Below are 27,574 nucleotides of genomic sequence, written 5' to 3' on the forward strand. Positions count from 1 at the left end.
ATTTTAGTGATTTTTAAAAAAAAATATTATTATAATTTAAAATATAATATAAAGAATACAAATAAAATGGGAAATAATACATCTAATTTCATGGGGCTCTAAATTAAAATGCAATTTATTCTGTAAACTTTCCTTGTAAATAAGCAATTTATCTTTGGATAACTGTAAGCCAAGGTTTTACAGGTAACCAATTAAGCAGTGAGAAAGTAAAGTTTCACGTTTTTGAAAACAACTTAAATTTCAGTCTGTTCCTCACACATAGCTAGCGTATGACTTCAGAAGCACAAGCGTGTGACAAGCGTCCCTGCATTAGCATGAGACAGATGCTGACCTGCTTTTCTTTTCTATTGTATGCTGTCTCTTTCTGGATATCCAGATGGATGCTTAAAGCCACACTTTTGTTTTCCCTTCACAAATTTCCTTTCTTTGCACTACCGTTGCAGGTGTTGACCATCTGGATTACGCTAATCTCCAGGGCAACAGCTGACCTGACCTGCGACACACTGCTCCTGCTCTCCACAAATCTAACAGGTACGTCTCCATAACTGATCTTAAACCGATTTTGCTTTGTGGTATATAAGAGTTTAGATTTGGTTTGGGAAGTGTGGTCATAGATCAGTTACGCGAGTCAATTTAATGGCCTCTGGTGTTAATGGTCTCCCATTTGAGGTATTGATAAAGTATCATGGTGGCTGATGGGATTTGTGGTTAAGCTGCATATCACCAGTACATCTGAAAACGGGTTCTGTTGACCTTGAGAACCCTTACTGAACACATTTACAGGAGACTTTGGTCTTTACACATCGTGTATGAATCTGTGGAACACAAAAAGAATATATATTTTTTAATTGTTTTGTCCGTGAATTGAGTGAAAGTGGTACAATGTTGTTTTGGACACCATAGACTTTCACTGTATAGACATTCTTCAGAAAATCTTCTTTTATATTCCACAAAAGAAAGTCATGTTCCACAACATAAGGGTGAGTAAATAATTAACTGTTTAATATAACATAATACTCTAAATATTAGGAGTGAGGCCCTAGAGTTCTCTAAAGCTGGGTAGCCATGGTTTAATGGTTTAATATTCTGAACTCTGAACTCATTTTTCCATATCACCAAAGGGGACAGGGTTCAGCGAGATTTATTGACGGTTTTCCCATGGAATACGTGACATTTACTTTTCAGTTTAGACAAAATGTCATGCATGACAAACATAACTCTTATTGCTCAGAAAAGGCAATATAAGGAGATGAAAGTTGTGATGGCTGGATTCAGTTTGTTGTTTTTGACGCTGCTTTGAAAAGCTCAAGACTTACTGGGGTTTATTTTGGTTTGCAGTTGAAGCAGAGGGGTAAATGGAGCACTAATGCAAGAATGCTGGAATACACCATGGATCTGTTTGCCTTCAGAGCTTTGCAAAGGCTTAGCAAGTGTGAATTGGTAAACTTTGGTGGAAGATTTAAATTTTCTATGTACAGTTTTTCACCTGCAAATATTACGTTTAAGAGTAATATTTGTAATCATTGTTTAAGGCTTGAGTTTTGTACACTAAACTGAGAAAATTGCTCCATGGTTGTTCTTTTATACAGTAGTGTAAGTTGTATGTTTCATTTGAGGATCAACTGTGTCTCTTTATGAAAAAAAAAAAAAATAGCCAAAAAATTAGACAATGGATGACATTTAGCTGGAGTTTAGAGCAATAAAAACTAATGCAGATAGCATGCCCCACATAATTTGGTCTTAGAAAAACTTTTGATTGCATACCATACCAACGGTAATTGACCGTAACAGAAACCTGGGTCATTTGATAATTCAATTTCTGTCTAAATCGCAGTGTCTGAGTTTGCATGGAGCAATTGGTTAAAATGTTATTTTAAAAATGTTAAGTAGCTGCTGGTATTTGGCACAGAGGATGCTTGTTTCAGAGAGCAGAGAACTGAAATTTACTATGGCCACGTACACTCTGCAAAAATGTGATTGACAGTCACATGAAAAATATGGCTGTGAATTCCTTAAATTAGTGTTCTATTTTGGAATACGGGCATCATTCCTGAATAATAACCAGCACAATTTTGTAAATAAGAAATACGGATGCCAACATTTTTTTAATTATTATTATTGTGTAAACCTTTTATTGTTTTGTTTTCTAACTTCTAAGAGATCATAATTTATAAAGTTAATTACATTTTTTCCCACATTTATTTTGAATTCATATATTAACCATTTAAAGAGTTCACCCAAAAATGAAAATTACCCCATGATTTACTCACCCTTCAGCCATCTTATGACTTTCTTCTTTCAGGCGAATACAATCTGAGTTATATTAAAAAATGTCCTGGCTCTTCCAAGCTTTTTAATGGCAGTGAATGGGGGTTGGGATTCTGAAGTCCAAAAAAAGTGCATCCATCCATTATAAAAGTACACCACATGGATCCGGGGGGATGCCAACTGTTTTTTTTTTTTTTGTATTGTTTAAACCTTTTATTATTTTGTTTTCCAACTTTTTTCCCCCCCAAAATTTATAAAGCTAATATATATATATATATATATATATATATATATATATATATATATATATGTTTTTTTCACATTTATTCTGAATTCATATTTCAACATTTAGAGACTTAAAGAGAAACATGAATGCCAACAGTTTAACATGTTTGATGTTAACTGCATATTTTATTTATACATATATTTCCTCGTATTTATTTTAGACAAAAAAAAAAAAAAATGCTAACGTTGTTACAAAGTTCAACTCTGATATAAAATTCAAAACTAATAAACATTCAGTTCAATCAATGCCAAGCAAATTTTATCATTTGTGAAATGACACCAAAAAAAAAGTTTTTGGAAAATTAAAAATTTGTACCTTAATAAATTTTAAGTTTAAAGAAGAGTGACAAGAATATTTTGAGATCTCAACACATGTGAAATTACTAAGGTGTTTTTACTAGAAAAGCAGCAAACCTGCGTTCATGTTGCTGTTTTGGACAATCATTTGAGAAAAATCTTAAGATACCTTCACACTCTTTACCTCAGTTATTATAGATCTTGATTTTTACAGTTTGCTGAAAAGTTGAACCTATGTTCAGATATTCATAACAGGCCAGTTGAGACCAAGCGCTGCATCCTTAAAACTTCAAAGAGTAAAACTCTCACATACGGTGAAGTTTGCGTTGCATTCCTCTTTAATACGGACACATGCTAATCCATCCGGTAGACAGATTAATGGATCAAGTTTACACCACTGAACTATATATGTGTACAGGGCCTTACAACCATTCGGTGAGTCAATAGCGCGCTGGTTAAACCAGCAGTTATTTGCAGTTGTTGTCAAATATCTGACTGGTCTTACAATCGTATTTTTTCTTCATGAAGCACTAACACGCCAATAAAATTGTGAGTGATTTCAGATAAGATTTTCCAAGACAAAACCAAACATCGTATTTTTAAATGCTCACCATATAATGGATAATTAATCTGTCCTGAACGCCTGTAAAATCAGAACCTTACACTGGCCAGCTCGACCAAGTGATGATATAATTACACAAGTCTTGAGGAATTCAACCACTAATCTCCAGCACAGCTGCAGCAACAAAGCCTGCTGGTGCCAGTGCAACAATTGCGAACTCCCAAGGAGTCAATGTTGTGTAATATCACTGGATAAAAAAACTCACATTGGCTATCTGAGCTGAATGATGAAAAGTTTTTAATAGATGTTCTGTGTCTGCCAGTCTTAGATTCAATTTTGCGTGTGCTGCATCGCAAGGAAGGAAAACAGGCCGGGGATGTGGCTGTCTAGGGATCATAGTTCCCTGTGGGGACGATTATGAAATGCCACGTAATACCTTCAACCCATCTGTCACGCTCAGTATCGACGCAAAGAGACAGATGATGTTGAATGTTACTTCCCCTCCTAGGTGCTCTCATGAGAAAATCTGGCATCCCGAACCACATATAAACATCTTTTGAATATCTGCGTCTGAAATGATTGTTAAATTGTCCAAAAATGTGGCCTACCCTTTCAAAGAAAATTGATTTTCAAATGATGCCGTCTTTCGGGACAGATGAGAGTGGATGTGTCACATTTATTCTGTACCAGAAACGATCTCTTTGGCTTTGATTCTTAATAGCGTCTCTGTCTTTGAGATTGTTTTGGACAGTTTGTAAATGCAGCGCATGGGCTCGCAACATTTCAAAATCCCTGGTAGCCCTTCGGGCAGGTACTCTTCAGATTTTGGTAGCCCGAAAATGAATTTAACTAGCCCAAATAAAAAAAAGACTTTTTTTTTTTTTTTTTAATATAGAAAATATAGAGTATAGAGTCTAAATGTCAATCAAAAATATTTTCAATACACAAATATCAACAAATATGAAGCAAGGAACTTTATTTCACTATTTACAGGGTATCTGCAGAATTTAAAAAAATAAGTTTAAGGCAATTTATGACCCCATTTTAAGAGCTGCACAAGTAAAATGAACACAGTATGATAATTATTATATTAATGTAAAATTAATAAATATTACTGTCTTAATTGTTTAGATTTTTAGAAGGCACATTAACTTCTTTCTCATTTACAACTCCTTGTGTTTGCTGCGTAAAAACATGGGTCGATATTTGCATTGATCTGACCATAAACAGCAAGAAAGGCTTATTGGAAATGCAAATTCATTCTCTGCCACAAGGTGGCACTTTAGCGGTTTCCCTCAGGGACATTCCCTATTAGCGGCTGTACACAAAGCATCACGGTCTGCACTCATAAACGCTGCTTTATCAGGCATCATAGGTAAGATGAATGCCAACGACACATTTCTGAGGACAGTCGTTTCCCTTCAGAATGTTGGCAAAAAATGTTGGCATCCATATTTCTTATTTACAAAATTGTGCTGGTTATTATTCAGGAATGATGTCTACATTTTGGTAGCCCGACTGGAAAACACAATAGCCCCGGGATGTCGGGCTAGTGATTTTGCGATCCCTGCACAGTTTTGTACCATCTAGTTCTTAAATTGGCAGTAAACACTTCACAGTTACTAGCAGAAAACAACACCCATGTTGACGGTCCCTCATTGGCAGAATCTGCTCTTTGAGAAAGAGTGGCTGAGAGGGCCTGTGTTTTGAGGTGCAATTGGCTAATCAAGTGTTTCTGGCTAACTGGATTTTCTGTCTGTGGTAACCTTAGTGATACTAATTGAGAGTCTTGACGAAGAGAAGTTTAAGAGTCATTTAACAAGCTGACCTTTGATTATTGCCTGCTGTTTTACAAGGCACTGTTTGTGTTTGCATCAGGATGGGTCAAGAGCTTTGTCATTTATTACTGGTCTCCAGAGTTTAGTAGAATAGAGAAGCAGGCTTATTTCAAATTAATTTGTCAGCTGAAATTATATTAAACTAATAAAAAAAATACATTTTGTAATTCGTTTATGATGTAAATAAATATAAAATTGTAAAAAATATTCTATTTTCTTTGTCAGAACACGATTCACTAAATAGCTATAGTTGCCCTCATAACGATTTGTATGAGCAGTTACACAAATTTGCAGGACAACTCAGCTTGCCAACCAGACGTGCAGTGAAACTTCATACTGTAATAAAATTATTCAGAAAATCTGACGAGGCTTGACTGTGTGTATATCATTAGAACAATTTGTTTTACACTTGACTTGACATTTCCGAGTGTCATTATTTTATTCATTGGCTGAAGTGGATTTATTTTATTTTATTTTTTTATTTTACTTTACTTTACTTTACTTTACTTTACTTTTGCCAAGAGAATCAATTTTATCGACTGGAGTCTGAAACTTTCATTTAATGCAAATGCAAACATTTTACATTAACATGACTCTGATTACAAGGACATAACCAGCTTAAAATATTGTTTGTGAAAGTACGCTGATGGTCATGTCTCCTGGAGGTCTTATTTTTTTAGAATTAGCTATAAAATATCAAGAGCTGAAGTGATCAGATTTCATGTCATGTGCCATGTTATGATTGTTTGTGTAGCCATAATTTATGTAATTCTGAAATCAAAATTCACAGATCCAAAGTTCAGGGTGCTCATGACAAAGCTGTGATTAACTGTAAAACTGAGCCCACACAATGTAATTAACACTGAAGTACCAGAAGCATGTCATTTTTCTGTTCAAATGACTTTGTTTCCCTATTTGATGGCTATGTGAAGTTTAACAGAATATATAATTAATCACACAATAAGTAATAAAACTCTTATAACCCTTTTTTATTATCGTCTTCATTTAAATTAATTTTATGCATTTCACTAACCCTTCAGATTTATGTATTTTACTTAAACTTAGTCTTAAACTTAAGTGCAGTAAGCTTTATGCATAAGGAAGATATGCTTGTAAATTATGTAGGCTAGTTTTTAAGTAAGATCACAAATATGTTTAGCTTTTTCGTGCATTCGCTTATACTTCTCTCTCTCTCATATGCACACAAACAGATGAGCAGAAATACATCTGCACACAAATATTTCTGTTTGTTCACACTGTGAGCTGTGGATGTCCTCTGCATCATTCAGTCACTCCACTGCACTGCTATCACATGTACTTTGATGCCAAACATAACCAACATATTGAGGGCTGAACATCTTGTTTTTGATTTTCAGTACAAACCATGTTCTGATGGATATGCATTAAAATAAGTGTAATTTTTAAATTCTGATTGAATGATTCTCTTTGTTAAAAAATACAGCTGAGAATCAGTTCGAGCTTGTTTTTCTGTTTGAGTGAATTGATTATAATTGGATTAGTTTGCATTTTGAGTAGACATTTATGTTAACATTGCTGTTTATTACAATTTATTGTTACATTAGAGCATATAATTCAATAATAATTATTCGTAATGATTCAAATTCTATTCATTATAATTACAATTTTAAGCAGCCTACATTTTATTCCCTGTTCATTTAGTGCAAAACATTATTATTTGATTATTGAATTTTACTTTTTAAAGCATTCAAAAATTAATAGTTGATTTAGCTGTATTGCCCGGCCATGTACTGTAGTCACAATTATTTGGTGAGTGTCCATTATTATGTTTTTTCAGCTGCTCGGATCAGCAGATGTTTTGAGAAATTTATGAAAGTAAACCCCAAATTATCAGTCAAGTCGTTCCTGTCCAAGAATGGATTTTTTTTTTTCCTGAGAGATGTGCAGTAGCCTGTATAAAGCACATCGAGATCATATGCGTTTATTTCCTGAGAGGCGTATTGTTCCCATAAAAACTATAAACATGGATGTCAGGATAAATTACATTTGCAGGAACAGCAGTGTCCCTCATTGTGCTGCCAAATAAACAAACTTCATTCCACAGGGTGGAACCTCATTTTCGAATGAATATGTTTATGGCACGGTACTGAGAATGCATTGTTTTGCACATCCGTTTCTGCAATTTGAAAAGACTTAGAGAGCAGAGCTACTCATATCCATTATGAATTATTCAGCAGCGATATCCCCGTTCGTTCACCTGTTATTTCCGGGCCAGAGGATGAACAGACACGGTGACATGCTAGCTTGGGTTGTTCTACTCCAGCGTGTGTGTGTGTGTGTGTGTGTGTGTGTGTGTTCTGCTCCAGTGCCATGGAGCCAGAGCAACTGTCCATTGCTTTTGTGAGTAGAAGATTAATAGATGTGTGCTTGTTTTATCTCGGTGAACAGCAGACAGGAGTGTGAATAGAGAAACAAATTCAACCATGATTTGATAGGCAAAGGTGCACAAATCCCTACAGTAAAGATTCAGATGCTATTTGTTTAACAAACAGAGAATATTGTACAGTTAAAAAGTTTCTCAGAATAATTTAGATTCATTTTATTTTTTATTTGTTCACTTTGTCTGTACCTAATTGTTTTAAACATCCAAAATGATCACAGCTTAGCTTTCCAACACATCATGTTTGTGCAATGTTTAAATGTTATGAGACCTTGTAAAGAACAGATTGACTGCAGATACACAAAAGATCTGGTGAAAACAACAATGAATTATATTGTGGCTCAGCGGCTTTGGTCATATTTCTGCTGAAATGACCCGAATTAATTTCTAGTTCTTACATGTTTATTTTGGTTTGGTGCTGCCAGCACTGTATTAAAGACACAGTGTCAAATAAAAGGTATAATTCAACTTTCAAACACAAATGCATTCAGTTTGGTAATTAAAGCTTGAATTGCTCTGATGGTAGAGATATTACTTTATATACATACAGGCCAGGGGCATATAATCATGCCCCCATATAATCATATAATCATCACAATATAATTATATTGTATATATATATATATATATATATATATATATATATATACACACACATACTGTATATAATGTAGCTTTTTGCTTAAATTATTTAAGCAATATCACCTTTATAATTTACATTACTATAGTCAAATTATAATGGTCTTTCTGAATGAATCAGTTGAGTGAATGATTAAATGACTCACTTGCACAGAGATTTATTTCTTTCATTCCTGAATGAGTCTGTGTTTTTGAACAAATTGGTTGTAAATGATTCAATGACTCACTGATGAAGACGCACTTGTCACTTATCACAACCTATGGGTGTAATGTAATGATGTATCCTGCAGAAAAAATCACTGAAAAATCACTGAAAATCTATTATATTATATTATATTATATTATATTATATTATATTATATTATATTATATTATATTATATTTTATTTTATTTTATTTTACAAACAGCCTTGTCTGCTAGAGCAACATTTTGTCTTCCTTGTTTTATTTACATATATATCATCTGCAGGCTTTGATCTTTTGTCAGCAAGAAACCAAGAAATATGTGCTGTAAATTAAATCTGATGGCAGCTTGTGTTAAGATGAAAGAACAAGGGAATGTGGGAGCATTTGTAAGTGTCACGCTTTCAGCCAGGATTGTCATCATCCACCAGTCATTGAGCAGTATAAGGTGTTTCAAGCCATTAAACCTATTGATGGAGAAGGTTCTGTATAAGATTATATTATGTGTATGAAGCACTGCAGTATACATGTATTTCTTCAGTAAGTAATGCTTACTGTATATAATTTATTTAGCTTTTTTCATTTATTTTCATTTTTGTTTCATTTGTTTCACCCTCATGTCATTCCAAACCTTTAAGACCTTTATTCATCTTCAGAACACAAATTAAGATATTTTTTGATGAAATCCGAGAGCTTTCTGAACCTGCATAGACAGTAACGCAACTGACATGTCAAGGCCCAGAAAGGTAGTAAGGATTTAATTAAAATAGTCCACGAAAATATGAGAATATTTTGATATGAGCTACGAGAATATTTTTTTCTGCATAAAGAAAACAAAAATAATGACCTTATTCAACAATTTCGATGCATGTTCACAACAGTACCACACATGCATGTAGTGTTAATTTTGGCAGGCATTTTTGATTTAGTCTTAGTCTTTATCTTGAGACGAAAATGCTTAATAGTCTTAGTCACATTTTAGTCATTTGAGTCTTTCATAGTTTTAGTCTAGTTTTAGTCGACGGAAATTCATTGTATTTTTGTCAACTTTTAGTCATTACTTTTAGTCAGAGTCCCGTTAACAACATTTATTTTGGTAGCTATTTTATATGTAGTATTCAAACAAAAATAGGCATCAATTATTCTCTCTTTAGACCAAATCAATTAAGCTTATGAGAAATTTGAATCAAGGATTGAATTTGGAAAAACTGGAATACATTTTCATTTTTTGGTAGAGATACAAATTAAACTCATTTTTCAGATACAGTAGCTTTACTTAATTATACATTTATTTAACATCTTTTGTTGGTTAACATTTATGACACGGATAATTAGGAATGCTGTCCCTTTAAGACGGAAGGCATGCATGTAATACTGACACACATTCAGTTTTCACCCACCTGTTTACGCTCACTTAAGCCATAACCGACTGTATTTATGTGAGATACTCTGACTCTACACAATAGACATTTGAACTGCTGTGTGTGTATTTGAGCACCGAGAACTGATCGCGCGCTTTATGAGAACTGAAGAAGTGGAGCGTGCGCGAGAGAGAGCACTTCTATCAGCGCGATCCCGCCGTCACTAACTTTAAGTTTATCGATAACGAACTGTGACTCCCGGGAAAAACGGGACGTCTGGTCACTCTATCCCTAAAAAAAAAAAACCTTAAGGTGCTGAGGCCATTGTTTCAGATCGCTAGTTCGCGTTTTGGTAGCCTATCCGTCTGCTGCGGCTGCCATACTGAGACTAGATATAAACGCCCCTCATCTGATTGCAATCCAATGACAGAGACGCACATTTTGAAAGACAATACAGTTAACTTAGCCTATAGCATGTATTTTGAATGTCCGGTAGTCCTCAAATAACATTTTAGTCCCGTCTCGTCTTGTTAATGAAGACGCGGCATAAATTTCGTCATAGTTTTTATCATCAGATATGAATTTTAGCTCGTCAACGTCTCGTCTTAGTCACAGAAAAAAGGTTCGTTGACGAATATTTTTCGTCTTAGTCTTCGTCGACGAAATTAACACTGCATGCATGTGTATTCCACTGATCGCAAACAAGCAGCAGCGCATCTGGTTTCTACTCTAATTTCTGCATCAGCAGCACCACACTCCTGTTGTATTGTCATGAACGTGCATCGAAGACTGACACGGAAGAGAAGAAATTGTTGAATAAAGTCGTTATTTTTGTTTTCTTTGTGCACAAACGTATTCTCATATTCTTTTCATTTTCATTTTTCATTTTCAGCTTTGGGTGAACTAACCCTTTAAAGAAATCACAAAAAAAATAAATAAATAATAAAAAAAAAATCTGAAAAAGACATGATGTATGAGATCAATAAAGTTTTTTTTCTTTTCTGTTCCCAGCTCGCACTTTGATCCTGTGGAATCAGACGTCTAGTCCCACCAATTCTACAGGTCAGTTTACAACTCAGGTCTTTATCTGTAAATATGGCAAATTGCAAACAGAAACACAGCGTTTCAGCCAGTGGTCATGACTGTGATATTCCCAAGAAAATATTATGTTGGCTTTGAGCATGTGAAATTACTTCAGACGCTGCAATAAATTTTGGCCATGATATCATGCACTAGAGATTCTGTTTTTAATAATAAATAACAAATAGTAAATTCAGAAATGGAAAGATGTAGTGTATCATTTTTGTGCCAATAGAATAACCACATAAATAAAATAAAGTGCTTTAAAACAGGTTTCACAAACACAACCTATGTCTTCCATTGTTTGGTCAAACAGATGGTACCATGGTCAAATGCATTTTCTTTCTGTAATAAAATGTACCCAGAATGCAGTGGATTAACACATATATGTGAAAGTCTCCAGCAGGGAAGATTAAGAATTCTTAAAAACACTTTTTAATCTCCGCCGGGCTCCACAGATCCTTTCTGATTGTAAGAACAATGTGCGAAAGGAACAAAAAAAAAATCTGAATTCTGGAAAAGAGGCCAATTCAGACGATGAGTGTGCCCTGCAGCTCACACAAACACATAAAAGAAAGCCACAGAGATAAAGATGGATAAAGAGATATTCAACTGAAACCATCTTCATGAATCCCACGTGTCTCCCATGCAGCCATCACCGTTAATAGCCTTAAGTGCTTATGCCAGAGCCTCTGAATATGTTTACTCTCCAGTTTCTTAAGAAATAACATTTCTTTAGGAAACATGAGATTCGATCGTTGCCCAGATACCACATATAAAATAACCAGTGTTAAATGATCTCCTGCGTATGTAATAGGAAAAACTTGGTGCTGATTGACTCAATTTAAAACGGTAAGTATTGATTCTGTGCAAGTAGCGGAAAGCTCAGTGCATTATCAGCAAATATTGGAACTCCAGTCACGAAGTTCTGCACATTATCTTCAGTGTTTGTTTAATAAATATTTTGTTTAATTAGATTATGCTTTCAGCTGCCAATAAGTAACACTGCATTTCAACAATACACCTTTTCTTTGGCACTTTTATTAACACTTTTATTACACCACCAGTCAAAAGTTTGGAATAATTACAATTTTTAAATGTTTTTGGAAGAAGTCCCCATATGCTTGCTGAGGCTGCACTTTGATCAAAACACAGTTTTCACTGTTTTCTATTTGAATATATACAGAGTTCTGGCATGATGGCGCCGTCCGATAGGTCTAACTCAATCTGACCTAATGACATCATTATCACATGGCACAGCTGATAGGTTCTCTCCTGTATCAGTAGCCAATGAGCTCATTGCTCAATATTCAAATACCTGGCTTTTGTTTGCTGTAGCTGTTAGCAGCACACTTCAGAAAGCCTCCACCTTCCCCAGCTCCACCTGTATAGACCTGCTAGAGGGTGATTCATGTATGTTATAAGGGGTTATTCATATGTGTTATATGTGCAGCAGCAGTATTTCCTACATGCTCACAGCAGCATGTTGTGGATGTAATGGCAGTAGCAAGTCTTGGTACTTGCTCTGCAGCAGCAGCAGCAGCAGCAGCGTAACAGATCTATTCCTCCAAGACCAAATACATTAACATGCCATCTACATTACTATGTCAATCCCTCCGAGAGTTGTCATGACAGAACTTAATTTATTGATGGAAAAGCTGATTTTTTTCTGCATTACAGATCATGATCCTGAAGAAATCATTCTAATATGCTGATTTGGTGCTCAATTATTACTGTTGCTCAATTATCAATAATGGTTCTACTGATTTCAGTTTGAAAACAGTTTTTGCTCTTATATTTATTGTTAGTGAGCTATTCTAATATTGTTATAGTTATTGGTGTGAATGGGCTTTCCACTGTGAAAAGTGTTTTTTTTTTTTTAACATAAATTATGAAAACAGCTAATCTATAATCATGCTACTGAAATATATAGCTAGTTATAGCATCACTGCTTTTAGTTATTATCTTTATTGCTTTCCAGGGTTATTATAGTAAACAAAAACTAAAACTGAAACTAAAACTAAAATCTACAAAAAATATATATAGAAAATGCACAGATAATATATATATATATATATATATATATATATATATAGAAAATGCACAGATAAATTACTAATTAAATTACTTTAACTAAAATTAAAATGGAAAATATATTAAAAAAAATGATCTTCTTTCACAATATCCCTTCTTTTTTCATTATTTTGTCTTTCCTTGATTCCTTCCATCCTTCCATCAATTTGTCCATTTTTCATTCTCTCTTGTCTGCCAGTCTTCGTTCCTTTCTGCGCTTTTTTCTTTCTTTCTTTCTTTCTTTCTTTCTTTCTTATATTTTCTTATATATTTTCTTACATAATATTTTTGACATTAATAAAATCTATAAATTTAGCCCATGAAGCACAATTAACATTTTTTAATGTATAATATAACGAAAACAAACAACAACAAAAAAATCTAGTTAGTTACTTATAACCTCATCAGTTTTCTTCACATTTAGGCCTAAAATCTAATCTAATCAAATATGAACAATTCCAGCTAAGCAAGTCCAAATTTGTGTGTTTGCGTTTCATAATCTATAATGCTTTAATCTAAAGTCATTCTTCTCTCTGTCCCTCTGTTTTTCAGGTTTGTTCTGTAACACTTCGATTGATGGCATTGGGACATGCTGGCCCAGGAGCAGTGCTGGAGAAGTGGTGTCCCGTCCCTGTCCAGAGACCTTCCTCGGAGTCCGTTACAACACCACCAGTAAGTGCAGAGCATCTCACATCACAGTCCCGTCTGGACTGCTCCGTCTGCTCCTGTTTACGACAGCACAAGCTGTTTCTTTTTTATATCTGTTTTATAGAAGACCTAGGCGCTTGACTTATATATTCTCACATCTCTTGTCAAGCTGATGTTGTTGGACTTCAAACAATGGCAGGTCTTTGGGGATGTTTTCAACGCTTGTGACGTGTTGAAGTCATGTTTTGGATGGATGTATGCATCTGGCACTGCTTGATAGGAAAAGCAGCAGTTTGAGCATCATAACCGAGCCGACAGCTGAGAGCTACACTACATAACAAGCTTTCAGATTCATGTTTGTGTGTGTGGTACAGAGGGGGAGTGTGTGCGCCTCTGCCAAATTGGCCTGTGTGTGTTGGGCTGCATGTAGGTCAATTTTTGAGCTGGTGCATGCTACCAAGTTATGTTTTACCATTGCTAACAAGCCCACTAATTGTTCTGCCAGTGTGTGTGTGTGTGTGTGTGTGTGTCTAGCTGTAATGAGAGAGACTCACTGCTGTGACAAAAGTGTTCCAGTATCCCTCAGAGATGAGTTCTAAATGCTCCCTGTGGACAGAGGTGTATAGTTTTTTTTATTTTTTATTTTTTTAATGAAATGATACATTGCCACATTATCTTTGTTCATTCTTCTCTCCTTATTTTGTTTTCTCTTTATTCCTTTCTTTCTTTTTCATGTTGTTTTCCCTTCCTTCCTCCCTCCCTTTCAATATTCCTTCCCGACTTTTCTCTTCCTTCCCTTTAGTTATTTTTCTTTCTTTTTCCTTCCTTCCTTCCTTCCTTCCTTTTGTTTTCTTTCTTTTTCTTTTCTTTATTCCCTTCTTTCTTTCTATTATTCCTCCCTCCCTTCCTTTTGTTTGCTTTCTTTGTATTTTCTTTATTCCCATCTTTCCTTTTATTCCTCCTTCCTTCCTTCAGGACCGTCGCTAGGAATTCTGGGTGCTGTGCACTGAATTTGCTATGGGGCCCCCACAAAATTACGTTCGGGGGGGGGGCATTATTAATGCAACAAACTTAATTATGCATTTTTGTCACATAGAAAAGCACCTGAAAAGCACTGATTTTGAGCTAGACTGCTGGAAAGTTACTGCTAATAAATTTGTTGATAATTTCCTCACCTTCATTTTGTTCCAAACCTTTATGACTTACTTTCTTCTGTTGTACACAAAAGAAGATTTTGTAGAATGTTACCAAACCATTTTGGTTAACCTTGATTTCTACTGTATGGACAAAAATTTCTTGAATTTTTCAAATTATGTTCCACAGAAGAAAGAAATTCATATAGGTTTGGAATAACACGATGTTGAGTAAATAATGACAATTTTCATTTTTGGGTGAATCTCTGTTTAAGAACTTTATTATTTGTAAATAATAAACACCTAATTTATATAAGACACTAATATTTATCTTTAATCAGGCCCTTATTGAATTAACATTTTACTTCAATTAAAATTCATTAGAACTAAACATCTAAAAAGAAATAAGTTATTGCTTATAATCCAGAGTTTGGCTGACTAGTATTAGTAGGATGGTGGTCACAAGAAGTAAAACCATGGTCCTCATTACCATGGTTATATGGTTTTTAAAATAAGTAATAAGAAATACATTTCTGCCAACACATAGGTTATTTGTACAGTGTTAATAACTTCGAGTTAAATTACTATGGTGACCAGAGGTGGGTAGAGTACCCAAAAACTGTACTCAAGTAAAAGTAAAAGTAATAGTCTGAATAGTTACTTGAGTAAGAGTAAAAAAGTATTGGATAAAAACTACTCAAGTAGTTAGTTACTAGTTACTTTGGATCATATACTGAATATAGTCTATTTTTATGTAGATATATAGATATTTAGATAAAATGTATACATACATATATATATACACACACACACACACACTGCCGTTCAAAATACTTTTAATGTTTTTTTTTTTTTTTTTTATGTAATGATTCAGCCTGATTTATTATCAATGCTGTTCCTTTTTAGCTTTCTAAGAATCCTGAACAAAATGTTGCAGGTTTCAAAAAATATTAAGCAGCAAAACTGTTCCCTGTTGAAAAAACCAGCATGAACCTGGTAAGGTATATGTTTTGAAGCATGGGATGCTGGTTTGAGCTGATTTAAAATGGTAAATCATAAACCAGCATCCCAGCTTCAAAACATACCTAACCAGCATATGCTGTTTTATTCAACAACACTGGTGATAAATCAATATATTTTAATGATTTCTGAAGGATCGTATGACTCTGAAAACTGGAGTAACAGCTGATAAAAATTCTGATTTGCATCACTGAATTAAAATAAATGTTAAAGTATATTAATTATGTATAAATGTATATATGTATATAACCTCTGACACGGAGAAGAGTGAAAACTCCTCACATGACCGCTACCGAACATCTGAACATAACGAAACAAATGCACATTGACGGATCTTCTTCCGTCTGTTCTGCAAAATGTAAACAATTAAGCCTTTATGTCTGCAAGCGTAAATATTGTGAAAATATCAATATTAATTGTGTCTAGGCAAAGGCATTCCTTCTGGAACTAACGCGGGTTTAGCGGGTGTTCATTGTATACTCTGTGACAGCTTATTTAATGAATAAATTAAACATTGTATTTAATGTGTAAGGTACATGTACAACAAACTGGTAATGTCATAGTGTTATCGTGTACTGTAATCGAATCTATACCTGTGGAACCGACAGCATATGCGTTCATCTAATAAAGATCTTCATAGCTAGCAAACAATAGCCTTTGCAGATTTGCTTTCAACTGACTGTAGATCCAAAGCCACGTCTTCAACGCTCTTGATGAACCGCTTCAGACGACTCAGCGCGTGCGGCAGGGAACTGAACGAATCATTCAAACTGATTTGTGAACGGATTCACTGGTCTGCCAACTGGATTGATCAAGCCTTCGAACAGAATTGACTCAAAAGAATGAATTATTCGCGAACGGGCATCGATCATTGCCCAGAAAAAAAGTAGACGGCACGTTTGGAATAAATTGAAGGATTTTTAACTTGTATTGCATTAAGATAAAGTAACGAGAGGAGAGGAGCGTCGCCCACAGTAACGAAGTAAAAGTACCGTTTTTTCACTAAAAATGTACTTGAGTAAGAGTAAAAGTACCCATCTTTAAATATACTCTAAAAGTATTAGTTACCCCAAAAAATTTACTCAAGTAAATGTAACGAAGTAAATGTAACTCGTTACTACCCACCTCTGATGGTGACAAGCTTATTGGCGTTTTCCAGTATACCTCATTGTCGTGGCTGTTTTCAGCCAGCATCACTACAGAACTTTTAATGTTCTCATATCACGCAACATCTGAATGGATCAAGCGAGTTGCGCTGTTTATCTCTTATAAATCGCGGCGCACGTTAGTCAGCGCTGTGCGGGAAACTGCTTTGAAGAACGGCTGGCGGATGCATCGGGGAGCGCTGCTTCGCGCTTTTGGAGTATTTGCTTTATGCGGTTTTGCATGCGCTGTAATTTAAAAACAGCGCCTAATATCGGGGAGCTCTCTCCAGTTTCGGCGATGGCCAGGCGATCACGGGCCCCCCAGACCCCTGGGCCCTATGCACTCTGTCACCCTTTTCCCCCCACTAGTGACACCCCTGCTTCCTTCCTTCATTTTGTTTTCTTTCTTTATATCTTCTCTTTATCCCCTTCTCTCTTTTTATTCTTACTTCCTTCCTTTCAACATTCCTTCCTTCCAGCCTTCTCTTTAATTCATTTAGTCTTTTCTTTTGTTTGACTTTTCTTTCATTACTTTTTGTATTTTCTTTCTTCCTTTTTGATTATTTTATCCTTCCTTCCTTTTGTTTTCTTTCTTTATGTCTTCTCTTTATTCCCTTCTCTCTTTTTATTTTTTATTCCTTCCTTTCACCCATCCTTTCTTCCAGCCTTCTATTTAATTCATTGTGTGCCTTTTCTTTCGTTATATTTTTTGTCTTTTCTGTCTTCCTTTTTTATTCTTTTATCCTTCCTTCCTTCTTCTTTCCCTCCTTCCTCTCATCTTTCCATTTGTTTTTATTCCTTTTTGTGTCCTCTCTTTATTCCATTCTGTCCCATTATATTTCCATTCTTCCTTCATTCCATGTTTTCTTTCTTTCTTTCTTTCTTTCTTTCTTTCTCAAAGGTTTAGTCTGGTTTACCTCTGTCAAACAAACCCTGTGGCTGCAGATTCACAAGCCTTTGCAGGTCTTTCAAGTGTTAGAAATAGTAGCTGAGATGGGTTAAAGCTTAGACATTAAAATTGAATGTAATCTTAATCCTTAATTTAATTTATATTTAGGGAGATGAAAGTGTTGACTGTTCTCGTGGAGCCAAGGCTCTCGATGAGAGAATGTCCATTAGTCATATTTCTTGAAACACGTAACTTGTTTAGCAAAAAAGTGAAAAATAGACAGGAAAGAGAATCTAAAGAGGAGGAGAAACTGAGCGAGGAGGAGATGGAGATAATGAAGTCTGAAGCCAAAGTCATTATTAAAGATGATATATATGAGAATACGGATGGCCGGCCAGGGGACAGAGAGAACTCATGAGTAATTATTTGTTTGCACTGTTTTATCCTTAATAATAATTCTTTTTTTTTTTTCTCCTACACCTGGAACAAAGCTTAGAAAGACGTAATAAAGCAGGTGCTTGGAACATTCTTGCTGTCACAGGATTGCACTTTTGTGAGAGTGTGTGTGGTTGATATACTTTCTCATACACATTAAGGAATGGCCCTACACCCATAGATGCTGGGTTAGTTGATTTGTGTATTAAGATTCACTGGAGCTGATAGCATGATTGATTTTTAAAGTCCCGTGGCTGCAGCATATTGTAGAGCTTCAGGCAGTGTGTAGCGCAAATCAGGAACATTTACAATATTCACAGGGCACTGCACACAGTCTGTGCACTTATATCGGCTTTTCTCATGGGTTTTTATCCCCCAGCGGAATTAAATCTGTGCGTTTTTAAATGACAGAAAGAAAAGAAAAAGATTGAAAGAAAAACAATTATATGTACATGCTTTTTTGTTGGTAATGAATTTTTTAATTTATGTTAAAGCTAAGTTTTATCAAAACACCAAAAATGTTGTTTTATCTAGAAAATAACTTCAAAGTAATAGTCTTTCACAATATAATTTTTAAAAGTTTCATTTGCTTTTGTTCTCATTCATTTGAACAAATTTTAATATCACTTAAATCAAGTGGTCTTATTATTTCTTTTTTTGTTTATGTCTGTTTATAAAGTATCAAATACATCAAAACATACTAAATGAAATGAATCCAAAAATAATGGATTTTCATCACAGAATTGCCAGTGTGTTATTGAGCATTTGCGTTTTGTCAGCACAGAACAGCATAGACTGCAAGGGAGATGAACCAATCAATGTCTTTGTGGAAATGAGGCTTGTCAGAGAGATTAAAGCGGTGGATATTGGTTAAATCAATAGCTAACAATCAAGATACATATTTCAAATCAATGAAAAATGCTACAGTACTGTAATGTACAGTCATCACATTACAAAATGCACTTGCATTACCCAAACAAACTGACATAAAATCCATAATGTTTGTAATATCTATGACACCACCATTCTGCAAGTAGAATAGAGTATACTGTCAGTACTGCAAATTATATTGACTTGAAATTGTCAGACATGTACTTCTTTGTTTTTGTTTTTTTGTTATCAACTTGTTATTGTTATTTTTACACACAACATCACAACATCTATTCAAAACAACAACAACAATAAAAACAGACATATAATCAATACTTTAAAGAGTCCAGTCAAAAGGAAGAGAGAGAGGGAGGGAAAAAAATAAAAAATAAATAAAAAAGTCATTCCTTTATATAATCAAGCATGTTAAAGAAAAAACACTGCCAAGCATCAATAGCAGAGGGCTTGGCCCCATTAATTCGCGCTGTTGTACATTCACAAGTCACTATTTTCAGGAGGCTATGGATCCAATATATTATTCCACACATGTGCGGTGTAAACCAGTTCTGTATTATTGTCTTCTTCGCAGCCGTAAAACCAGCAATCAACATTCTCTTTTGCATTAAGCTTAAACAGAGACCAGAATCATCATTAAGAAGACACAAACTTGGGTTAGCAAAGCAATCAATTTGTAGTAAGGAGGAAAAAAACTGGTTTACATTTACGATAGGACACTCCCAAAACTTTACATATTACATATATGGCAGTTAAAATTGGGTTGTAGTTTCATTTTGAATCTTTTGTAAGGAGTTATGTAGACATGTACTTCTTTGTGATCTCTCTAATGGGCAACTTCATTCATTCACAAAGTCGGTTCTTGCATACATACAAACATTTTAAATGTACATGGTAAAAATATATTGTGGTTATCAGATGATGTTCAGATGATCAGATACTCAGGCTACACGCACATCTGAATATGTGTAGGTATACCAGGATTTGTTCTCATCACGTGTCACTATATTTGTGTATTTTGAAACAAATGTGAATTATGTTACATGTGTGAAAGATTTGTCTTTGAAAAGTGTACTAGTAATTAATTGTAGAAATGCCAAGGTTTTTTTTTTTTTGTTTAGTTTTTTTTGTAGCACGTTGAGATTGAGTGAAATGACATTGAAGGCTTTAAATTAATTAAATATAATTGTTTACTGTGTCTTCTTTTCTAAAGTCTTCTTTTCTAAAGATCATGCAGGGTGACAACTTTATTTAACAGTAATGAAAAGAATGTGCATTCATTGCCATTGAATTTAACATTGAATTATCTATCAAATTCATGAAAGAGCTTTGAACCCAGCAACTTGGCTTGACTTAATTTAAGGTAAACCACATCTAGTAGCGGTTTGCTGGAGAACATTTTTGGGGGGAAATATGAGAAGCCTCAGTAAAGTTAGAAAATCAGCTATTGAAATGGTTAGTCAGATCTCCAAAATTGAGTATTTTTTTAATCATCTTTTCTATAGTTAAAATGATGTTGTCAGATGGTGGAGACTAAAATACCAGTTTTAATTTGGAGGGTTTTTTTTTTTTTTTTTTTGGAGCATTAGAACAATTGCACAAATGTTCACTTGTTTTTCAACGTACCTCTCTGAGTTCTGTGGAGCAAACAACAGATGTCGTTTTTTATGTAGTAAATACAGTTCAATTTACAGGTCAGAAACTACACAGTCCACTCAATCTTGATGCTTTATGCTACACATCTGTCGATGCAAAAGAAAGAATCACAGCAATATCAGTTTAAAACCTTCATTTGTAGCAGGTATACTGCTATAAAGGCACTCTTGATTGTAACCACAATACATTTTATTACAGTAGTTGTGCAAAATAAACGTGATAAACATGACTAGATATACTATCTTTGATACTTTAGTTATTCAAATAAATATGGTCCAGAAACAGGCATTTATGTATTGTAAATATTGGAAATCGGAGCTGAATACAAGCAATGCATTGTATATTTTGTGCAAATCCTTAGTAAAAGTCTCCTATTCTCAGCCTCATGTTTCTTTGGATTTGCCGTTTGTCTAAGAATGTGGATTCCTTTCGAGTTTTTGATTTAGTCATTTCAAATCTGCACGCCCGACTGCCATTTACTTTGTATTTACTATACTATAATCCTTTTTTTTTTTTTAATACAGTGCCTTGCGAAAGTATTCATACCCCTTCATTTATTTCACATTTTGTTATGTTGCAGCCTTATGTTCAACTGCTTTAAATTACTTTTTCCCACATCAATCTACACTCCATACACCATAATGTCAAAGCAAAAACAGAACTGTCACAACTTTGTAAATTTATTAAAAATAAAAAACTGTAATAAGTACATTGCATAAATGAAAAACTGAAATAAGTACATTGCATAAGGATTCAAACCCTTAACTCAGTACTTAGCTGAAGCACCTTAGGCCTCAGGTCTTTTTGGGTATGATGCGACAAGCTTTTGCAATTATCTGCAGTTCTTCTCCTCTCGCCTCTTCACCTCTCAAGCTCTGTCAGGCTGGATTGGGGCAGATGCACATTTTCTCCAGAAATATTTTATTGTATTCAAGCCCAGGCTGTGGCTGGGCCACTCAAGGACATTCACAGAGCTGTCTATAAGCCACTCTTGCTGTGTTTAGATTCATTGTCCTGTTGGAAGATGAACCTTCTGTCCAGTCTGAGGTTCTGAATGCTTTGGACTAGGTTTTCATTAAGGCTATCTCAATATTTTGGTGCATTGAGCTTTTCTTCTACTCTGATGAGTCCCTCAGTCCCTGCCGCTGAAAAACAGCTCCACAGCATGAGGCTGCTACCAGCGCACTTTACTCGTGTGATGGTACTCTGCAGGTGATGAGCAGTGCCTGGTTTCCTTCAAACATGATGCTTGGAATTGATGTTCATCAGACCAGATAATCTTGTTTCTCAGAGTCTGAGGGTCCTTTAGGTGCTTTTTTTGCAAATTCCAAGTGTGTTTTCATGTGTCTTCACTGAGGAGAGGATTGAGTTTGGCCACACCACCATAAATCCGGAGCGGTGGAGTGTTGCAGGGATATTTGTCCTTCTGTAGGTTTCTCCCATCTGCATATATGATCATGGAGCTCAACTAGAGTGACCATCAGCTTCTTGGTCACCAGTCTAGACAAGGCCCTTCTCTATCAGTTGCTCAGTTTGGCCAGGAGGCCAGCTCTAGGAAGAGTTCTAGCTGTTTCAAATGTCTTCCATTATGGATAATGAAGGCTACATGACTCTGTGAACCTTCAATGCAGCAGATTTTTTTTCTGAACTCTTCCCCAGATGTGTGCCTTGACACAATCCTGTTTCTGAGCTCTACAGGCAGTTCTTTTGACCTCAGGGCTTGGTTTTTGCTCTGATATGCATTTTCAGCTGTTAGACCTTTTATTAATGTGTGTGTGCCGTTCCAAATCATACCCCATTCAATTGAATTTGCCACGTTAACTTCACTTGAAGTGTAGTAACATCTACAAGCAATATGAGTGCCCCTGAGCTAAACTTCAACTGTTCCAGATAAGGGTATGAATACTTATGCAATGGAATTGTTTAAGTTTTTTTATTTTTAATAAATTTGCAAAGATGTTAAAGAAACTGTTTTTTTTTTTTTTTTTTGCTTTGCCATTATGGTGAATGGAGTGTAGAATGATGTGGGAAAAAAGTAATTAAAGCAATTTAACACAAGGCAGCAACATGAAACATTTTAAAAGGGGTATGAATACTTTCACAAGGCACTATATATAAGGTAGGCACTGATTACAGTTGATTATAGACAATGAAATGCTTATTTGAGGCGCAATCTTCCACACTATTGCAATAGTAGTGTGCAAAGCAAAGTATTTCCCATCATTTTTGATCAGCAGTGCTCAATTATGCTTCTGCAAATCCATCTTCCTGTAAAATGAAATCGAACACACTTGAGCCAGTTAATCAAGCTCTCAACCAAAATTGTCCCAAGTAGATCTGATCATGTTATCTCTGCATCTTTGAATGCAGAAATGGTTGATTAGGGATAAAAATAGGCTAAAATATTGTAAGCTTTGCACTGTATGTGTTGATTCTTATTTTTATTTTCCTCTAACGACAAAAATATTAATTAACAGACACAATATCTATTTATAGTTACATAATTCTTTATTTTAATATATTTAGTAGATTCTGAAATTCTTTGGCACACAAGATTTAGATCAGCATCTAAAAATCCCTCATCCAGTTTTGTTCACTTAATAGTAATTAATAAGTGAACATTTTTATTTTTTTAAACTGCAAAGATACACTTTAGTGCACTACAATATATGTAATTCGCTATATAGAGAATAGTGAAGTGAACATGCAAGAGATCTTTGGGTTCAGTTGATCTCTCTTCAGTGCAAAGTGTTTGGATCGAATATTGTATTCATGCAATCATTTTCATTCATTACTTCCCTATGTAGTGCACTCATGTTTAAAGTATAGTTTAAAAATAGAATATTGTATAAAAGGTTTGTTTTAACATATAACGACCCTTGGGAGAAATGTGAAGCGAAAAGCTTCAGCTTCTGAGTTGCCACCTCAGGGCAAGTGTGTGAAAGTTAATTATACTCCCACTGTGGGGGAAGGGTTTTACATGACATGACATAACTCCTCATCCCTCCTCTCTCTCTCCTCCTGTCTGTCTCTCTCCCTGTCTCACTTTTCCTGCTCTCCTTCAGGCATTGTCAGTCTCTGTCTGACCTTGATAGACTCTTTTATTGCCTGGGCTTTTTGCAAAGGCTGCAATTCAGCACCATTTCAGCGAGCTCTTATGGCAGGTATAGAGAAAGCCAGTTCAGTGGCAGCTGAGCAGGGTCTTTTTTCATTATGCTAAGTGACATTTGCTCTCCATGGGTCACTGGCGGAGCATGCGGCAGCATTCTGTATGTAGCGGTGTGCATTTTTTGTCATCGTGCCTACATTGTTTCACAGTAGGCTTTTGTAACTTTGACCATTACTGGCTTCATGCTATATTGAGCCCCTTAGTAATGATCCAAATGCATTCATTCATTCATTGTTTAAATTCTTCTTCTTCTTCTTCTTCTTCTTCTTCTTCTTCTTCTTCTTCTTCTTCTTCTTCTTCTTCTTCATTATTATTATTATCATCATTATTTTATTTTTTTACATTGGCGCCAGTTTCCTCGTCGGCAGCACGTCAATATATAGCGTCATTGTGCTTCATACTGTCCTATCATAATTTTTAAAAAATCTATATATATATATATATATTTTTTTGGTTCCATGAGACTTGCGCTGTGTTCAATTACTTCAGTTAAAAATAAATAAATAAATAACAATTTCATATTTTAATATATTACCTAATGTAATTGGTTCCTGTGGGTTGAACAGCATTTATTAACATCACAATTTTGATATATTTTGTAACATAAATATCTTTACTCCTACTTTTGGTAAATTTGATGCGTCTTTGTAGCCTTGTAATACCAAACTTCGCTTTGCTTCATAGACAGAGTCTGGAAGGGCATAATTGACAAGCGTTTACTTTCTCGTGGGGGGCGCTTGTCTGAAGTTTAAAATCATTGGTGTACCCGTAAGCCAATCACATAATGACGTATGTTATTCGCCGGCTCAGCCGCCTCGAACTTCTGCTGTAAACATAGGTATGCGGCAAAAACAAAACCATCGAGCGAAATACCGGAATGAAGATGGCTGTGAACGACTTTTGCAGATTATGTGAAGTAAATCTACGCATCCACAATTATCGCCTTGCCGGACTTTGGCCTCCCCAGTTTCTCGCTGATGATCGGTAACAGTTGATAAATTAAACTTTTCCCAAAACCTGTCGGGAGTAGGACCACAACATCACCTCCATTCAAAATGTGAACCAAACACTCTTCTTGTTCGGGCTTCAGTTGGCAAATATTCAGTTGGCGAATATTCTCCACAACAGAGCGAATACCATCCCGTGTCTCCATGTCCGCTGTCGTTTTAGATTTCCCTCACCTAAACTACAATCTTAAATTCTGCGCTTAGCGCCTACGTCACGGCTCTCAGCCCGCCCTCTGTTCGTTGGTTGGCCCGGCTGCTGCGGAGCCGGAGATAAACTGGGAGATGGTTTGCTATTTTAGACTGAGTACAGAAGCAAAATGAAATTGAGCGGAAGTACGAAGTCTGACGTAGTCAGGCTAGCGTCTTTGCTGAATAAAAGAAAACAAGCTTACTGTATTTAATACAATTATATTGTTTAATATATATTTTTTTTGTTTGTTTTTGTTTTTTTAAGTGCTACATGTCAGAAAAGACGACATGCCACTTCCAAAAGCAGGATAAGGGGATTTCCACTCCTCTCTACTCTTCATCTTACTCTTCTTCCTAATCGCACAGCAATTGTTTAACAAATACTTCAGCACTCTGTCACAATGCTGCATTGTTTTCCAGCATTGTTCACTACTCTTCCCCACAGAAATGGCTATGCTGGCTGCGAAAGCGCTGACAACCTTCTATTTGTCTCGTCACACCATCAGATCTGCTTCAGGCAATTGTGCGGGTGATCAAACCGGCTGGATGTGGAGGTTTACAGGAGGCAGATGACTCACCGTGTAGCAGTTCCTTTGTGCCCTGTTTGCTTGTGTGATCTATGGAGCTGCTATTCACCTTCAGATGCTCAATCAATATTACAATGAGCAAAAGGCAAAGACGAGAGGAAGTTAGTAAGAGAGAGTAATGGAAAGAGTGTTTCCTTCCCTGCAGTAAGTGTTTGGGTTGAGTTCACAATTTTTGTTTTTAAATGCAAGTGAGTTTGAGTCACTGTTTCAAGGCTCTCTCTGGGCTCTTCGGCTATTTTTACCAGTCGAGTTAAAGTTTTGAGTTGTGTCAGAAGCATCCTAATTACTGTTGTTTCTTGGATTGTTTGTTTACTACTTGTCTATGTTAGTATTAAAGTCATTCCCAGGAGACAAAACAGTTAGAGGATGAACTCTACAAGGAACATCTAAAAGGAAAATATTAGTATCTGGTGGTGATTCCAAATTTTCCATTGCTTTTTACTTGGTGTGACGGTAACAAAAACATTTCTAAAAGCAGTATATAAACTGCTACATCACAGTTGGGTGAATTTGTTGTTAATTTGACCAGGGACTCAATCAGGCTGAAACAGATTGATGTCTTTCAGTGATAAAGCTTCTTTTATATATATATATATATATATATATCTTTGTCGGACACTTGAGAAGGAGGCTATATTTTTATCATAGATGCAGTAGTGATTCTTCACATGTGGTCAGTTTCATTGCTAGTCAGCTTGAGGGACAGAGACATCTAAATGGATATAGGATGATGTTTGACAGATGTCGACAAAGTGGTTTGCGGCTGACCAGAGAAATGGTGAGCGCATAGTTGTTGTTGTTTTTTCTTTTTGAGAAAACTTGAGATCATGAGAAAACAACACATAAAAAATAAATAAAGCATGGCATCTTTGTGCAAAATATCACATAACAACCCCAACAAATGTTGAAACTTTGATAGTACTACATACTTATATTTCTAAAGTTTGATTAATTAATATGTTAATAAGATGATAGATAGACAGACAGACAGACAGACAGACAGACAGACAGACAGACAGACAGACAGATAGATAGATAGATAGATAGATAGATAGATAGATAGATAGATAGATAGATAGATAGTCAGTTCACATGTGATGGATGGACTCGCTTTTTCCTGACTTCTGCATCTCACCAAACTTCTGACATTGTGTAATGACAAAGACAAAAAAAAAAGGCATTTTGGTGCAATTGTTGCTGTATGTTTATCATTCCCTTGATGTATAATGTGCCTTCAGCCTACATGAAATAAGAAAAAACAGCTATGTGCTTTAAATCCCATTGTCCTCTACTGTCACAGCTATGATGGATGGTGAGCTCTAGCTGATATCACTCCAGTAATTGTGTCTTGTTATGATGGGTGCTGATATCGGGCCCGTAGGGCAATCAGGGCTCTAATCATCTTGTAGCATCACCTCGACTTGAATTTTTGCTCTACATATATGCACAAATTGGCATAGTTGCAACAGTTGCACCAGTTCCCATGGAAACTAAAATATAGTACAGAAGATTCTGTTTTATTTTATTTATTTATTTTTTCAACCGATGGATGACTCTCATATTAGCTAAAATTTAACGAGCAACCGTTGTGCACTGTCAGTTCAAAGGAAAGCAATATTTAGATGCATTGTTAGAGTATTCCAAGGAAAGCTGTAAAGCCTAAATGTTCAACTATATTGTCTTGTTATTCAGTGAAATATCTATATGTCCTTTAAGGAAAATTTTGATTGAGGAAGGTTAGATTTGTTTGTTTGTTTTTGAAATATTGAAATAAATATGCTGAAATAATTCACATAAATATGCTGC

General features: G+C 35.3%; 1 protein-coding gene across 4 annotated transcripts in view; it reads left to right on the forward strand.

Annotated features, from left to right (window-relative positions):
- crhr1 (corticotropin releasing hormone receptor 1) overlaps nucleotides 1-27,574 on the forward strand; it is a 165,774-nt gene that overhangs the window by 36,602 nt on the left and 101,598 nt on the right. For 3 of the 4 annotated variants that reach the window (XM_058769342.1, XM_058769343.1, XM_058769344.1), the window contains 3 exons: nucleotides 444-531; nucleotides 10,864-10,914; nucleotides 13,558-13,677. In XM_058769342.1, the coding sequence (XP_058625325.1) occupies nucleotides 444-531; nucleotides 10,864-10,914; nucleotides 13,558-13,677 (259 nt within the window). The remainder of the gene's footprint in view (nucleotides 1-443; nucleotides 532-10,863; nucleotides 10,915-13,557; nucleotides 13,678-27,574) is intronic. The other variant, XM_058769345.1, reaches the window with a different exon arrangement.

The sequence above is a fragment of the Onychostoma macrolepis genome, chromosome 03 (genome assembly GCF_012432095.1).
Source record: "Onychostoma macrolepis isolate SWU-2019 chromosome 03, ASM1243209v1, whole genome shotgun sequence".
NCBI lineage: Eukaryota > Metazoa > Chordata > Actinopteri > Cypriniformes > Cyprinidae > Onychostoma > Onychostoma macrolepis.